At 39.0% G+C, this 18,735-nt stretch overlaps 1 protein-coding gene across 1 annotated transcript in view; it reads left to right on the top strand.

Annotated features, from left to right (window-relative positions):
* Positions 1-237: 237 nt before the first annotated feature.
* Positions 238-18,735, top strand: part of ZFP82 (ZFP82 zinc finger protein) — a 62,362-nt gene continuing 43,864 nt past the window's right edge. The window contains exons 1-5 of the mRNA XM_006867401.1: positions 238-309; positions 2,333-2,459; positions 4,568-4,660; positions 9,029-9,414; positions 9,583-10,357. Of these exons, the coding sequence (XP_006867463.1) occupies positions 238-309; positions 2,333-2,459; positions 4,568-4,660; positions 9,029-9,414; positions 9,583-10,357 (1,453 nt within the window). The remainder of the gene's footprint in view (positions 310-2,332; positions 2,460-4,567; positions 4,661-9,028; positions 9,415-9,582; positions 10,358-18,735) is intronic.

Genomic DNA, 18,735 nt, shown 5'->3' with positions numbered 1-18,735 from the left:
ATCTTGCTTCTGAGATGGCTCATTTTATACCCATGTTAGGTTACAAGTTTTTATAATCACAATTAGCCCTGTTAACATTCATAGCTGAATCTTCCATCAGCATCTTCCCCTACCTTCTCTTACCCTACCTATCAGGAAGAGGACATTTGGTGGGAGTTTGCAAAGATTATGGCTAGAAGAGACATTAAATAGTTCACTGCAACACAGATCTTTTGACAGTAGTTTAGTGTAGTAGCAATGGTAGAAGTTATGAAGCTGAATTACCAGGATTCCAATCCTCCAATCCTAAACCTAGCGATTAGGATCTGGGTGAGTTTGGAGAAATTATTTTATCTCTGTGCTACAGTTCCTTTTGTAATGTGAGGATAATAATATAATCAACTCTATAGATGATATGTGTAAAACCTTTAGATTATATTTGGTGCATCATAAGTGCTGTTACTATTATGTTGTGAGTCAGTGTTTTCCCCTGTGACCAGATTAAAAATTAACAGGATTTTGCCACCTTTACTTCATCTGTCCACACTTCTGGAGCTTTGGTGGTACAGGAGCTAAAGTGATTTGCTGCTTAATGAAATATCAATAGTTTGAAGCCACCAGCCATCTGCAGGAGAAAAATGTGACAGTGTGCTTCCATAAACATTACAATTTGGAAACCCTATAGGGTGTCCTCTCCTCTATAGGGTCACTATGTGTTGGATTGACTTGATGGCAGTATGTTTGGTTTGGTTTTTATTTTGATGTTGGTTTTTTAAGCCTATCTGATCTCATGGCTTCTTTTTCCTCCCCCACCAGTTCTGGTTTCTCTGGACTCTGTGTGTCTCCAGGCAAATTAACCCCAAGAAAGACTGACCAGTTCTTGAGTTTCTAAGCCATGGCCCATGTAAGTTATGGTTTCTTTCTCTTTCTGGAAGTACTGTCATATTTAGGTTCTGTGAGCATTCCTTTATACTATAACTTCCTACCTATCAGCTCCATCAAACCCAGCAGGTTTAAAGTGAAACATTCCAATGGTTGTGCTGCGTGCCCTCTTTTTCCAATCACTGTTCATATATTCATTGGAAAACCTTTCATCAACTCCTGTGTGCTCAGTTCTCTGCCAACAGCAGTTTGGTTGGTTGGTTATGTGCCATGGAGTCTGTTCTGACTCATAGCGACCCTGTATAGAGTTTCTGAGGCTATAAATCTTTACAGGATCAGAAAGCTTCATCTTTGTCCCGTGGAATGACTGACCTTGAGGTTTGCAGCCCAATTTGTAACCACTACACTACCAGACGGCACTTAACAACAACAACAAAACCGCTACCAGAGCTCCTTTGGTAGCCAACAGCAGCAGTAAACAGAAATGAAATCCCTTGAGGGAGATGTTTGATCCACCCTGTGAGCTGATGAGAGAGAATGGGCCCGTGTGACTTCTCACAGGAAAACTCTGCACTTTTCTAGACTTGAGTTTTTCAGCTCTGCATGACAGAATTTGCTGTTGGGTGGCCTCAGCCTCAGTATATGGTGAGATGGCTTGCTTTGCTTGTTCTGTCCTAAAGGACAGTGTAGGAATATGGTTAGGTCTTACATACAGTGAGAGCAGAGATCTCTGTGTATCCCCAGAGTTGTGTACCAGGAACAAAGGTTCATTTGCAATTGAACAGTAGGTGCTATACTATGGTGACATCTAGCCATTCTGGATCATGCTCCATTACTGTCAGAAACAAGGGAGGGACAGAAAATGGTAACAGGTAAGATCATCTAGATACATAAGTGGTGGGTGATTGGAGACTCTCAGAATTGAGGAGAGACTTAGTGATTTATTTATCCCACCCAAATATTAAGTATAGAAGGTTGTTTGGTGTGTTTTTTGTTTTTGTTTTTTTAATTTAGCATTAACAAGGAAAAATGCCTGATAAAGTCTGACACAGTGATGAACTTGGAAGATATTCTTTGTCTTTAGATTCTTTTCTAAGATAGAAATATTGTAGGGAAAATTATTTTTAAAAATGTGCTTCTTAAGGAGAAAGGAAGAACTCACTTTTTGAGAATTTATGAGGGAAACCTACAGCATGTAGAAGGTTTATAAACAGTATTTCATCTAATTGGGAAATTTACCGATTGTTTTTCTTTTTCAGACATGTTTGTATAATTAAGGTATGCCAGGGTGTCCAAGAGAAACACATAGGCACACACTAATTTCCAAACTCACTATGCTACAGGTTCTAGCCAAGCCTGTTTACTTGCTATTTGTTCGCTTTTCCTACACTGTCTCTTCCATCTTTTCTCCTTCCATGTTAAAACAGATTTCCTTCCATTTTGATTTTAACACATAGGTTTGTTATTTCAGGGGTCAGTGATGTTCAGTGATGTTTCCATAGTCTTCTCTCAGGAGGAATGGGAATACCTGGACTTGGAACAGAAGGACTTATACAGAGATGTGATGTTGGAGAACTATAGCAACTTGGTCTCATTGGGTAAGGTTAGACTGTCCTGTTATTTGTTAGTAAATCTGTAAGGAAAATAGCTAGACTGGGATTCTTGGATTTCTCTTTTACAAGAGTATGTATAATTACTGCTGTGGTAAGTTGGGTCAGTAGGATTTATTTACAATTCAAGAGAATTTCATTTTTTAAATAAATATATTCATTTTTACCTGCTTTTGTGATCAAAAGTTCAAAATCCAAGAACTTTGTATTTACATCATATGATGGTCCTAAGAAATAACAGTAATGTCTTAAAGTCTCCCCCCAAAACAAATCCACTACCATTGAGTCAATTCCACATCATGCAACTTTGTAGGATGTAATAGAACTGCTCCATGGGATTTCCAAGGCTGTAAATCTGTACAGAAGCAAACTGCTTCATCTTTCTCCTATAGAACAGCTGAGTTAAATCCACAGACGTTTTGGTTAGCAGCTCTATACTTAAGCTACTGCATCACTAGGACTCCTTGTAACTGTCTTGCTTTGTTATTAAGTGCTGCTGAGTTGATTCTGACTCATAGTGACCCTGTATAGGATTTCCAGGGAGCAGCTAGTGGGTTTGAACTATCTATCATTAGGTTAGCAGTCCAGTGCTTATCCTACAGTGCCATACCAGGACTCCTGTAAACGTCTTCTTGTTGTGTGCCGTCGTGTCGGTTCCAACTCATAATGACCCTGTATAGGGTTTCCAAGGAGTGGCTGGTAGGTTTGAACCGCCAACCTTGTGGTTAGCAGTCCAGTGCAACTTATATCAATAATGATGATGGTAGTGGTGGTGGTGTGCTATGGAGTCGATTCTAACTCATAGAGACCCTGTATAGGGTTTCCAAGACTGTAAATCTTTATGGGAGCAGAAAGCCTCATCCTTCTCCCGTGGAGCAGCTTGTAGATTCAAACTGCTGGCCTATGGTTAACGTAACCCACTATAGGCAAGCATTGGTGTGATGCTCTGGGATAAGCATTGTACTGGTAAACCTAAAGATCAGCAGTTCAAACCCACCAGCTGCTCTCAGAAACCCGACACAAGTCACTATGAATCTGAACCAATTCAACAGCATATAACAACAAAATACTGTAGGCACTATTCTGAGGTATAGGTAGTATGTTGTTGTCGTTAGGTGCCGTTAAGTTTATTTTGACTCACAGTGACCCTGTATAGGGTTTCCAAGGAGTGACTGGTGAGTTTGAACCACCGACTTTGTAGTTCAACTCAACCTTGTGGTCCAGTGCTTAACCTACAGCGCCATACCAGGACTCCCCATAGATAGTATAGCATAGTTGTTTTTTCAATATTCAATGTCTAATTTATTTACAAAGTATTTGTACTTTAATAATAAAATGAAACAAAACTCTTACTTGTAAGACACTTTGTATTTTGACCAAATATGCTTCTGTCTTTAAAAATGTCATAGCCTAAGGCAAGTGAAAACTTCAGAATTTTGTGAAAAAACGTCTTTAACCCACTCATACCAGTCTTTCAAGCATAATAGATTTTTATTCTCTTCTGACACTATAAGCATTGTTCTGAGCTATAGCTATGTAGATATATAATCTTTACAAAAACCATATAAAATAGATACTCTTGCTTCATATTTTATCAGTGAGGAAAATGAACTATAGAAGTAACTGCTGAAGGTCACACAACTAGGATGTAGCAGAGGCAAGATTTGAACCTAGGCAAAGCAGACTGTTTTCAACCTTAACACCATTGCTTCTCAAGAAAGATGCTTGGATGAATATGAATTAAAGTAAGCCCTCTTCCCCTCCATTTCTAATCTGTTTGTTTTGGGACCTTAGTGTAAATATTTTTTATCTTGCCTTTCTTTGTTCTAAAGGTTTTATCAGTTATAGCTAATGTCGTTGTTTAATGTCATCCAGTCGGTTCCAATTCACAGCAACCCTGTATAGAGTTTCCAAGGAGCAGTTGGTGGCTTTTTGAACCACTCACCTTATGTTAGCAGTCCAATGCTTATCCTGTAGTGGCTCCAGGACTCCATTTAACCTGTGGTTTTTATAAATTTAACCTAGACTGAATCAAAGTAATTTTGACCAAATTTTTTATTTCTACATCATCTTAACATTTCTTTTCATGGCAACAGGATGTTTCATTTCTAAACCAGATGTGATTTCCTTACTGGAGCAAGGAAAAGAGCCCTGGAAGGTTGTGAGGAAAGGAAGGAGCCAACACCCAGGTAAGTGAAGGCCATCTGGGCAGGGGAAATCATTACCACAGGAAAGAATCCAAGTGGTTGAGGAAGAGACATAGACAGACCTTTGTGTTGTTCCTTAAAAAGCTCCATTTAAAGGTCCATGGCCTGAGGAAGAAGGATCTGAGTGAATCTTGTAGCAAATTAAGTTAGAGATAATAAACTAGAGATACTAAAATAATTTCTTCATAGTTTCATTCTCTCTTATTTTCCTCTTTGAAGGAAGTGGTTTGGGAGATTATCTCTGTGTCCCTTGTTGACCACCATTCCACTTACTGATTCAGTTACTGTCTTCTTTTGCAGTTAGGCTGTGTCCGTGTCTCCAGTACCTAAAGTACGTTCTTCCGTTTACTCCGCAAATATTTCCTAAGTGCCAGGCACTGTCAATACAGTAATAAACAAAAACAGTGACTGCCAAATCCATACGAGACTTTAAATACCAGCCGCAAGTTGCAATGGGGGGGCGGGGGGAGGTCCCCATGACCCCTTCACTTTTGACCTGCTGGCTACAAATTTAGAGGTTCCTACTGGAGTCCTGGTGTGGTGCTGTGAGCTAATGCATCAGACTGCACAGTTGTTGAACTGCAAGCTAGGTGGTTCAAGCTCACCAGCTGCTCCTTGGAAACCCTATACAGGGTCGCTATGGGCTGGAATCGACTCAACAGCACTTAACAACAGCAACAACAACAACTACCCCTTCACTGCTGACCTGCCTGGCCCCCACTACTCCCTTAGGTTCACTAATTCCTAGGACAATACACAGAACTCAGGAAGTATGCTGTACTTTAATTACAATTTTATTATAGCAAAAATACATGTGAAAGTTCCAAGTCCCACACAAGGGACATGCTATCCTTCCACAGGAATCCTGGTGTGGTGTAGGATAAGCACTGAACTGCTAACCGCAAAGCCAGCAGTTCACACCCACCCACACCTTGGGTTTAACTCCATAGCATTTAAACAATCACAGTCCTCCCACATGCATCCATGCCTTTCACCAAACACGGAGCCAGTGGCGTTTCCTCACCCAGAGCTTTTATTGGAGTCTCATTACATGGCCATGGTTGATTTAATCATACCTCCTCATGCCCTGGGAGTCCTGGTGTGGCTCTTTGGGCAAATGCGCTGGACTGCAAAGTCAGTTTGAACCTGAAGGTCAGTGGTTCAAACTCACCAGCTGCTCCTTGGAAACCCTATACAGGGTCACTGTGGGTTGGAACCAACTCAATGGCACTTAACAACAACCTCACCCCTGAGCTCAGCTGATAACACATGGTAGGGTTTTCTGGCATTGCCAGCCCCAATCTTTGTCACCTCATTAGCATAATTTGTCAGATCTGGGGCCCTCTTAGATAACAAAGCCACCTCAGTCACAAGATCTTAGAGGTTATGTATCTCTCAGGAAGGACAACAACCAAATTCTCAGGTACAGTTAATTGCAAGCCTCACAGTCAGAGAAAATTTTTTAAAAAATTTTTTCTCATAAATTAAATGAGAGATAAAAACTACCAAAAAACGATATGTTTGACATTGTAGTAATACATGTTTTGTCAATAACTAAAGTTTTATATGAATTACTCTAGAAGATTCTTTCTTGGGTCATAGACTATGGTTATCTTATTTGCTGTTTTCCATCTATGTGTCCGTCTTTGTCTAGGGAGAAACATGAAAGGCTCTTGGTTTGGCTTCTACAGAAGTCTCTGCTATTTTTATCTCTAAGTTTTGAACTTTTTTAAAAAAAGTATTCCATTATCTATATAAATTCTTTACATAGAGACATACGTCATCATTTTGTATTTTGCTAGCTATAAATTCAAGTTGGGCTGAGGACATTCATTTGGGATAACAGTTCTTATTTTGTAACCATAGGGCCTATTTCTGTGTCCACACTGTTACATAGTTACTGTTTGACTTTTTTCTAAGGAAACAAAACCTGGTTTTGTTTGTGTGTATGTGTGTGTATGTGTGTGTGTTTTTAAATTTCATCTTTTTTATATTGAGTTAATTACATGGCATTTGTTCCTGTTAGCTGTCATCAAGTTGGTTCCAGCTCATGACGACCTGATGTACACTGCCTGGTCCTGTGCCATCCCCACCAGTCATTGCTCTGCTGGAGCCCACTGTCAGTCCAGCTCAGGAGGGGCTTCGTCTTTGTCCCTAGCCCTCTACTTCACCAAGCATGATGGCCTTCTCTAGGGACTGGTCCCTCTTGACAATATTTCTAAAGTACGTGAGACCATGTCTCACCAGCCTTGCTTCTAAGGAGCATTCTGGTTGTACTTCTTTCAGTACTGATTTATTCACTGGTAGTTCATGGTGTAGTCAGTATTCTTCTCCAATACCATAATTCAAATGTGTCGGCTCTTCTTCAGTCTTCCTATTCATTGCCCAGCTTTCAATTCTCATATTTGAAATTCTATGGTTATGTGAAGCATAAAATGGGCAATGAAGGGAACACTGCATGGATAGAAGCCAGGAAGAAATATAAAAAAGGAAGAAGACACAGGGATATATAATCACCTTTTTCTACTGATATATTTACTGAGCTACCTTAAAAGAATAAAGGTGATATTAATTGTAAAATGTGAGAGAGGAGAGGTATAAATATATATATTCATATTCAGAACAAGTTTGTTAAGAGTGGGAATTGAATGAGTAAAACCAACTATATGTTATAGGTTTGTTTAATGAAGAATAAAGTAAAGATTGTTTTCTCTTAGAGTTTTAGGGTCAAGAAAATAAGCAGAGGAACAAGTGGGAAAGCTAAGAAATGATTTCCAATATGAGCAGTGTTGTAATGACAACGAACAGAAAAGAACAACCATAGATGTAGATATATATCAGTAGGGTCAGTCATAACTGAAGTGACTTTTAATCTGAGAGTTCAAGGATTAGGACCCAATCATGCAAAGAGCCCAATGAGATAATTTGTAGAAGAAAGAGCAAACTAAAAGTAAGTTGTTGTTGTTGTTAGGTGCCATCGAGTTGGTAACAATTCATAGAGACAATACGCACAACAGAATGAACCACTGCCAGATCCTGGGCCAACCTCACAATGGTTGCTATGTTTGAGCCCACTAATGCTACCACTGTGCCAGTCCATCTCGTTGTGGGTCGTCCTCTTTTTCTCTGACCCTCCATTTTACCAAACATGATATCCTTCTCCAGTGACTGGTCCCTCCTGACAATATCCTAAGTATGAAAGATGAAGTCTGGCCATCCTGCTTCCAAGGAGCATTCTGGCTGTACTTCTCCCAATGCAGATCTGTTTGTTCTTTTGGCAGTCCAATATTCAGTATTCTCCTCCAACACCATAACTCAAATGCATCAGTTCTTCTGTGGTCTTCCTTACTCACTGTCCAACTTTCGCATGCATATGAGGTTATTGAAAATACCATGGCTTGGGTCAGGCATACCTTAGTCCTCAAACTGGTATCTTTGCTTTTCAACACTTTAAAAAAGAGGTCTTGTGCAGCAGATTTGCCCAATGCATTATGTCATTTGATTTCTTTACTGCTGCTTCCATGAGTATTGATGGCTGAATCAAGCAAAATGAATTCATTGACAACTTCAATCTTTTCTCCATTGATATGGATGTTATTTATATCTCCAGCATAACAAATGGAGAAGTGAGGAGGTACAAGAGCTGAACAGAAAATTTCAAAGGTCAGCTCGAGAAGACAAAGTCAAATATTATAATAAAATGTGCAAAGACCTAGAGTTTAAAAAGTCCTACGAGGTAGGATTAAATTGGCGTATGTTCCAGGAACTGAGAGCAGATCCATCTAGTTAACATATAGCTGAATATGGTTTAAGATGATGTCTTAAAGTACATAGAGACCTTGTTGAACATAGTGAGTTTGGGATTTATTCTAAGAATATTGAAGTGTTTTAAGTAGTGAGTCTCATCCCTTGAGCTCCATCAGGATCACAGTATGGAGACTGTTAAATATAGGACTGCCCAGTAATGTAGAATCTGATCCAAACTTCCCAGATGATTCAGAGCCACATCTTAATTTACCTCATCTCCAACATCATTATCTTATGTAAACTCATTATTCTTATATTTGTTTTTTTCAAGTTGAATGGCAATATTTTAAAAATTCAAAGTCTTGGTGTGGGACTCTAGGATACACACTGGATTACTAACCATAAGGTCGGCAGTTCAAGCCCATCAGCTGCTCCTTGGAAACCCTAAAGGTCACTGAGTTGGAACCTACTCAATAGCACTTAATAACAATATTTTCTAATTCAGTCAGGAATTAGACACTTTGTCATTTATTTGTACCATAGAAATTTTACTCCTTTTAAAACAAATGAATAGTATATGTTTATTCTCTTGCATTCTTTCAGATTTGAAGACCAGATATGAGACCAAGAAGTTATTTTCAGAAAATGGTATTTATGAAATAAATTTATCACAATGGAAGATAATGGAAAGAATGAAAAACCATGGCCTTAAGGACCTTGTTCTAAAAAATGATTGGGAATACAAAGGCAAATTTGAAGGACAAGAGGGACCTCAAGAGAAATGTTTCAATCAAGTGAAAATCACTGTTGAAAAAGTATCTTCTTACCAGAAACAAACATCTCATAATCCACGTCAGAGAATTAATTTAGTTGAGAAACCCTATGAATGTAAAGAATGTGGAAAGGCCTTTCGAGTGCGCCAGCAACTCACTTTTCATCTCAGAATTCATACTGGTGAGAAACCCTATGAGTGTAAGGAGTGTGGGATGGTCTTTAGGCAGACCGCACACCTTACTCGACATCAGAGACTTCATTCTGGTGAAAAACTCTATAAATGTAAAGACTGTGGAGAATCTTTCATGTGTGGCCCAGACCTTAGAGTACATCAGAAAAATCATGTTGGTGAGAAGCCCTATGAATGTAAGGAATGTGGAAAGGCCTTTAGAGTTCGGGGACAACTTACTCTCCATCAGAGGATTCATACTGGTGAGAAACCCTATGTATGCAAAGAATGTGGGAAGGCCTTTAGACAATATGCACACCTTACTCGACATCAAAAACTTAATATTGCTGACAAACTCTATGAATGTAAAGAATGTGGAGAAGCCTTTTTGTGTGGCTCAGGCCTTAGAGTACATCACAAAATTCATACTGGCGAGAAACCCTATGACTGTAAGGAATGTGGCAAGGCCTTCAGAGTGCGACAACAGCTAACTCTCCATCAGAGAATTCATACTGGTGAGAAACCTTATGAATGTAAGGAATGTGGAAAGACCTTTAGTCGTGGTTATCATCTTATTCTTCATCACAGAATTCACACTGGTGAGAAACCTTATGAATGTAAGGAATGCTGGAAGGCCTTTAGTCGGTACTCACAACTTATTTCACATCAGAGTATTCATATTGGTGTTAAACCCTATGACTGTAAGGAATGTGGCAAGGCCTTTAGACTACTCTCACAGCTTACTCAACATCAGAGTATTCATATTGGTGAGAAGCCCTATAAATGTAAGGAATGTGGGAAAGCCTTTAGATTGCGCCAAAAACTTACATTACATCAGAGCATTCATACTGGTGAGAAACCTTTTGAATGTAAGGAATGTAGGAAGGCCTTTAGACTTAATTCATCTCTCATTCAACATCTGAGGATTCATTCTGGTGAGAAACCTTATGAGTGTAAGGAATGTAAAAAGGCCTTTAGACAACATTCACATCTTACTCATCATCTGAAAATTCATAATGTAAAAATATAGGAAAGACTTCTCAGGCTTGTGTTTTATGACATTCTGTGAATGTAGAATCTCTTTTTGCTTTATACATACAACTGATTTGACATAGGAGCTTTTATACCATTAAAAGAATATGCTAATTCAATGTATTCCAACATCACTCAATCCTAATAAACTGTAACATGTTCATTTCTTTTCTTTCTTTCAAAATGTGACTTGGGTAAAAGTTGACAGAGTCAATTCATTTTTCATTCAATAATTCATACACATTTTGTTCTTTGGCATTGATTGCTGTCTCCACAATGTAACAGCATTCTTCCCACTTATTCCTGTGTTTACCATTTCCCTTCGTCCTTCTTTCCTGTAGCTTTCAACCCTCTGAACTTTATTCCTGGGCAACTGCTACCCTTTTGATCTATGCTTGAGCTAATGAGTACAGACCTCACTGGTGTTAATTGTTCATCTGACAGGATGTCTGTCATGTGACAAAGTGGAGCTACAGGGGTGAGTTTAGTTCCAGACCTGAAGGGTTTCTAAAGGCTAGCACATTCATTCTAAAGACTAATCCTGTTACTATAACAAATGTGGAAAATATATCTCTTTCTTATCACTTTTCTACTTGTGAAGGTAACTTAAAAAGTATTGATATAAAAATCATAGACTTTTATTAAACAAAATATCAAGATGTGAAACTATTTCTCTACATATCCTCTATCTAGGCCTATATACTTTTTTGTTGTTGCTGTTGTCAGGCCTATAGACTTTTGAACGCAGTGTTTCTATTTCTTTAACTTTTCCCCAAAGAATTTTGAGCGCTTTGATTTAAAACCTGTCAAAATGGCAATTTTGGTTTAAGGGTTTGAGGGACTCACACTGTGTTCCTTTGAAATGTTGTTTGAGTTTTGGAAACAGAAAGATCAGGACTGTATGGTGGATGGGGCAAGGTTTCCCAACAACGTTCTTAGGACAGCCCTTGCTACCCTGGAAGAACTAGAAGGTACATTGTTGTGATGGAAGAAAAAAAAAAAAAATCAACTTTCTTGGTCTTTTTCCCAAACATTGCAGTTCTCAGTTTTCTAAATCCCAAAAAAAAACAGTCACTATAACTTCTGAGCTTCTTTGTCTTGAATTGACCTGGTCTGGCAGGTCCCCTTGGAAGCCATTGATTTGATTGGACCTTTTTTAAAGTCGTGCAAACAACAATAAGACAAGTGTATTATAAGAGAACTTGTCAGCAGCTGTAGTGTAATAAATTATCTAATGTCTCTTTTAACCTAGTCTGTAATTCCCACAAAACAAAGTTTCTGCCCTGCTGGTTTGGGGTAAGATAATGTGGGAGAAGATACTGAGAGAGTGGCATTCAGCTGTGGATATTAGCAGAGTTCATTGTAGCTGTAAAACTACAATGGGTTTAAAAATGAGCCATCTCAGAAGTAGGCGGGGGTGTCTCAGCACCATCAAAGAAGAGTCAGGAGTGGAGTGCATCCTTTGGACTTCGAGATTCTTGCACATTGAACCTCCTTGACTCAGGGACAGAAAGCTGTGACACCAGAGGAGTGGCAGAGGAACAGCAGCAGCAGAACCAAGAACCAGAGCAAGAGACAGAGTAGTGGGCTTTCCAGCCCATGGAGCCAATGAAGCTGAGTAACTTGGGGCAGATAGCTTGCTTGTAGAGTGGGATGCTTGTAGGCACTTTAGTGAGGGAGCTAGGTTTGCTGACCTATAGAGCTAGAGCTGAATGCCTTCAGGCTGAGGTTTATGGTGGAGTGGTGTGTCCTGTGGGCACTTATCAGCGACTGACTGAAATAACTGCCCTGAGCATTTTCTGACCCTGTTAACTTTCTTAATGAACCCCATAACTGTAGTGTCTGGGTTCTGTGTGGCCATTGCAACAAATGATCGAACCCAGCTGAATCGAGAGGGATGTGGGAGGAAGTGTTAGTGTCTCTTGTTTTTTGCAGCAGCCATCCACTCATTGCAGAGGTATGTTTACATATATTTGGAATAAGCCTGTGCATGTATGACCTAGAACCCTAATAACAATACTTTTTTATTTACCCTCATATTAAGTCACTTAACTTTCTGCTACAGCTTCATTTGTAAAATATTGGTATATCATGGCAGATTATCCTGGTATGGTGCTGCAGGACAAGCACTGGACTGCAAGGTCAGTTTGAACCACAATGTTGGTGGTTCAAACTCACCAGCCGCTCCTTGGAAACCCTATACAGGGTCTCTGTGAGTTAGAAACAACTTGATGGTACTTAGCAACAACAACAAATGACAGATTATATACTATGACTACAAATCCATTGATTTGTATGTGTGTGAGTGTGTGTGTGTTCACAAATCCTGCCATCAAGAGGAGGAATCCTCATCTCCTTCCCTTCAATCTGGGTGGGATCTGTGACTGTTCTGATGAATAGAAAACAGAAGTACTGCTGAACAGGAAAAGGTAAAAACATTCACTGCCCTCTCCGCCCAGGAGACAAGCTAAAATGTTAATCAGGTTATTGAGTGGAACCAGTCCTCTGGTTTCCCTCCTGTCTTCAAACAGGTCCACAACCTAACCCCTCCCCGATTCTGACCCCATATAAGTCTGCACTGCCCTGTATTCAGGCTCAGAATCTGGAGAAGCTAGCTCCTCTGAGCCGGCTGCCTTAATAAAATCTGAAAGTCTACTTCACCTCTCTGAGTGGCCTCGGTTGCTTTGACAATGGATCAAGAGCTGCTGTGATACTCTCAGGCCCAGGGCCGCTGTGACACTTCTGGGCCTGGAGCTGCTGTAACACTCTTGAATCTAAAACTGCTGTGCCAATTTTAGCACCCAGGCTTTACTGGCAGGTTTTGTATCATTTCTTGGGATACTTGAACCCTGAGCTGTCATTTAAAAAAGTTTGATGACCCTGCCAAAGAATTTAGATGGAAAGGCTCTGAGTGAGACTACATGGCGAGAAAGAAAGATCCTGTCGATTTGAAGGCATCTCCACCCAGACATCAGACATGTTAGGAAATCATTTTGAACCTTCCAAATCAGCCACCAGCTGAATGCCAACTGACCTCAATACCATATAAAACAAAAGAATTGCCAAGTTCTTGACTCACAGAGACATGAGATGATAATATTGTTTTAAAGTCACTAAATATTATTAATACTCGAGAATTCATAGGAGAAACTATGGGCAAAATGACTTAAAAATGCCTTCTGCCATCACTCATCCCTTATTGAAGTTCAGATCATTTTTATTGTGAAAGTGAGAAATTCTTCATTAAGCTGCAATGGAAATTTTAGGGGGGAAAAAACCTGAATTTGTGTGTGGAGATTTTGGGAATGCAAATGTTAAAAAATCAGTGCAAAGTAATTTGTTTTAAAAAAGCAGATATTCTACAAACCATTCTATGTCTACTCTAAATTCAGTCAAAAATTAAAGTTTTTTTTAAAATGTAATGCTCAAATTTTCCTATTTTTGGCTAGTGGGAATCCTCTCAACTTGGTTTCTGTAGTGACCTTTTATAATGGCCACTAACTATAGTCTTTGATAGAGTTCTGGTGTGGCACTAGAATGCAAAGTCAGTTTGAACTGCAAAGTCTATGGTTCCAACTCACGAGCCTCAGAAACCCTATTCCGGGTCACTATGGGTTGGAACAAACTCAACTGCACTTAACAACAACAACATAGCCTTTGATAGCTTCTTTTGTTTCTGGCTCCACTAGGCTGTGAAGAATATCAGGACATTGTTGTTAACGCCGAGTGGTAAGGGGAAAGGCAGAGAACGGGTCATTTATCTTCCCTTTATGAGAGAACCATTGCTGTTGCAATAGTTAAGTGCTTGGCTGCTAACCGAAAGGTCAGCAATTTGAAACCACCAGCCATTCCAAGGGAGAAAGCTGTGACAGTTTGTTACCATAAAGAACAGAAGCCTTGCTACCTATGAGAGTAGTTGTACTCATTCCCATAGGGTCACTGTTGAGTTGGAATTATGGACACCTGGTATGCCTTAGTAGGATAAGCACTGGACTACAAACCATATGATCAGCTGTTCAAACCCACCAGCTGCTCACAGGATACCTATACTGGGTCACTATGAGTTGGAACTGACGTGACAACACTTAACAACTACGTATCTCAGTGCAACCAACTGTTGGTGACAGAAAATATTATAGAATTACAGCTAATAAATTATATTTTAAAACTTACGATATAATGGTGGTGATATCAGTGGATGCCAAGACCATTAGGTGAAAGGCTGTTGGGAAGCTTAGTAATGGATAGAGTAGAATGATTTAAAAGACCAAACCAAACACTAATGTGTATTTTTGTATGCTATCAAGTCAGTTCCAACTCATAGAGAACTGCCCATCTTGTGGTTAACATTCCAGTGCTTATCCTACAGTGCCACACCAGGGCTCAATGCATATTGTTGTTGTTATGTGCTGTCGAGTCGGTTCCAACCCATAGTGACCCTGTATAGGGTTTCCAAGGCTGTAACTTTTTATGGGAGCAGAAAGCCTCATCTTTCTCCCACAGAACCACTGGTAGTATCAAACTGCTGACCTTGAGGTTAGCAGCCCAACTCATAACCACTACACTACCAGAGCTCCTTCAATGCATATTAACATCTCTATATTTGATCAACCAACCAATGAACCTCTTGAAGTGATGCAATTGAATGTACACAGGTCCCCTATCAGGTATTATTACTCAAAATCTTGAACTATAATTAATTATAATTAAGTCTTACAATCTAATTATCAGTTTATAGAAAACTCGGGGAATGAAAGAATAAACTAACAACTGAAGGAAGCAAGTAACCTAACTTAGAATATGAGATGAGATGTTTCTTAATCAATACATGTCATGGCAAAATGAAAATGGAGTCTGAGATTTAAATGACATCACAGTATATGGAAAGCATTTGAATCTTGATTTGGATGAATAAAAATTTGGGGGAACTTGAAATTACCTGTAGCCTGTATTAAATGATAAATAATTATTATTCACTTTGTAAGGTGTGATTGTGTGTGTGTGTATAACTCATATGTTACAGGTTCTTAATTATTCAAGGTGAGTTAATGTCATGTCTGATGTGCTTTAAAGTACTTTGGGGAGGTAGTGAAGGATAGGTGAAAAGACTGGAAAACGTTTGTTAAGTGTTGAAGCTGGCTAATGGGTACACAGGTTCTTATGTGCTGTTATTACTACCTTTACATATATGTGAAAATTTCTCTAATAAAATTTTCTTTTAAGATAGAAAATAAAATCTGAGATTTTGACTAGAGGTGAATGATAATGTTATGTCTACAAATAGAAATTTGTGGGTGTTTCTATAGTTCTACTTGTTAAAAAATTTTGAACAACGTCTTCAGAATACTTGGATTGAGGGAACAAGTGTTTGTCTTGTTTATCACTTTTTTCCCCACACTTGATAGAAAAACTTATCAAATAACAATCGATGTGTGTTGACTTAAACCAGAAAAATAAAAATCTAAGCTCTAAGCTAAGCAGCAGAGAGTAATTCATATAATAAAAGTAGAAATTCACACAATAATAAAATAAACTTTCTCCAAGGATATTTCCTTTGAAAAGACCATTAATATAGAATTGGAAGTTCTTATTGAGGGGAAAAATGATAACTCAATTTCCATTTTATGTATGGGAAAGTGAAATAGCTATGCATAAGCAGTCTTTAAAAAGTTCGTGGAAAATACATATTATGAGAAACTTTCCATGAATTCAAAATCTTTTTACACCAAAATAAAACTTGTACTAACTTATATGTCTGAACAGGATCTAGTTTGAGGCACTAAGATGGATAAGACATCAGTTTGAAAAGAGCTATCAGAGCAGCCTGAATTCTGCTGAAACTGAACCAAGAAGCATCAAATTTATGGTGACGCTTGGGTGGAAGAATGGTAAAATCATTGATGCTTTACAAAAAGTTTATAGAGACAATGCCCTAAAGAAATCAGCTTATAAATTAATAACTTGTTTTAAGAAGGGAAGATTAAAAAAAAAAGAAGGGAAGATGAAGATGAAGCCCATATCAGCAGACCATCCACACCAATTTGCAAGGAAACAGTCTTGTTCATGCCCTAATTGAAGAGGCCCAATAATTACAGCAGAAATAATAGCTAACACTATCAACGTGACAATTAGTTATACTATTCTGACTGAAAATTAAAGTTGAGCAAGCTTTCTACTTAATGGGTGCCAAAACTTGTGCCTAGATCAGCTACAGACAAAACAGAACTTTCAATGAAAAATTTTAAACAAGTAGGATCAAGATTCTGAAGCATTTCTTCAAATCATTGTAATAGGTGAAACATGGTTTTTTACTAAGATGATCTGCAAGACAATGCACAATCACAGCAATGGCTACCAAGAGGTGGAAGTAGTCCAGTCAAAGAAAAAGTGGACCAGTCAAGAACAAAGGTCATGACAACAGATTTTGGGCATTCTCAAGCCACTTTGTTTGTTGGCTTCCTAGAAGGACAAAGAATGATAACATTTGCTTATTATGAGAGTGTTTTGAGAAAGTTATCCAAAGCTTTAGCAGAAAAATGCCCAGAATAGTGAGCTTTTCCAGAGAGTCCTCCACCATGACATTGCGCTTGCTCATTCTCATAAAACAAGGACAATTTTTTGAGAGTTTTGATGGGAAATCATTAAGCATCCATCCACCTTACAGTCCTGATTTTGGCTCTTTTTGAGGCCTGATATGGTACTATAGAATAAACACTGGACTGGTAGCCACAAGGACAGCAGCTCAAGCCCACCTGCTGCTCTTGGAAACCCTACACAAGGTCTATGAGTTGGAACCAACTCAACAGCCTACAACAACTTTTTGTTTTCTAATCTTATAAAAGGCATTGATTTTTCTTCGGAGTCCTGATGTAGCACTGTGGGTTAATGCGCTGGGCTGCAAAGTCGGTTTGAATCACAAGGTCAGTGGTTCAAGCTCATCAGCTGCTCCTTGGAAACCCTATACAGCATTGCTATGAGTCGGAAGCAACTCAACAGCACATAACAATACCATTTTTTCTTCAGTTCATAATGTAAAAAAGATTGGATTGACATAGTTAAATTCCCAGGACCCTCAGTTCCTTAGGAATGGACAAAATGGCATCATTGCTTACAAAAGTGTCTTAACCTTGATGATGCTGGCCTAGAGAGATTGACACATTTTGGGAGGACACAATTCAATCCATAAAAGTTCACTCTTGTCATCACTGTTAAGTGCAGTTGAGTTGGTTCCATCTCATAGTGACCTGTATAGGGTTTCTGAAGAGTAGCCAGTGAGTTTGAACTGCTGACCTTGTGGTTCAAGCCAACCTTTCAGTTCAGTGGTTATCCAGCAGTGCCACACTGAGACCTCTTAAAATTGAAGCCCTTGCCATATGTAAAACACATTCACCCCATCATATGACTCGAAAAGTTTTAAATCAATTCCAAGTACAAAGTTCATCCTGGGGCAAAACAACTCAGTAATAAAAGGACAAACAGCCCAACTTTTAAATAGGTAAAATGATTTTTTAAAGATTTAACAAAAGAAGTGATATAGATGACCAATTTCTGAAAAATTTCTTAACATTATAGATATTTAAATGTAAATATAATGTCATGATACAATAGCAATACATACCAGAATTGTTACACTTTAAAAGACTAACAACAACTGTTGAAAAAAATGTAGCAAACTAGACTTTCATACATTCTTGGTGGGATTTTAAAATGGCAAATAGTCTTTTTTAAAAAAGGCCTATTAGTTTTTCATCAAAACAAACATGTAAGAACAAACAAGATGGCGGATCCAGTGGAAGTGCAATAAGGCGCTTTGTTAGCAACAACACAGAATACCCAACCAAGCAGGTTCAGGGGAAGGTCCCAGAACTCTGAACCACATATAAAGGAATATTTATAAGGACAGAAGGCTTACAGCTGGGGGAATTTGTGGCAGAAGCAAGAAATTCATTGCTTACTAGTTCGGGATGCTCAGCTGCTCCAGGAGCTGCCATCTTGGCTGAGACCACGTGGGGGAAGGATCGGAGCGGCCACAGACGCCTGGCAGAGCCGCAGAGATAAAGATGTGGACATTCTTTCCTTTTGGTATCTGTTCATTGGTCCCTTGCTGTCTGCACACCTCCATTCGGGTGACTATAGGGGTGCCTGAGCTAGTGGACACCCCAGCCTCAAACTCAGAGGGTTCTACTACACATGCGCACAGATCTCCTCAAAATTTAAAGAGACAGTTTCCAATTAAAACCAAACAGCCACAGCTGGCCCTGAACTGTTTACAACTAGAAAAAAGGCCTGAACAGGGATTGTGGAGCGGGACAAGCAGAAAAAAAGGAAACAAGCC

Source organism: Chrysochloris asiatica, unplaced genomic scaffold (assembly GCF_000296735.1).
Source record: "Chrysochloris asiatica unplaced genomic scaffold, ChrAsi1.0 scaffold00104, whole genome shotgun sequence".
NCBI classification, from domain to species: domain Eukaryota; kingdom Metazoa; phylum Chordata; class Mammalia; order Afrosoricida; family Chrysochloridae; genus Chrysochloris; species Chrysochloris asiatica.
Note: the sequence above shows the minus strand (reverse complement) of the source record. Positions and strands in the feature narration are given on the sequence as shown.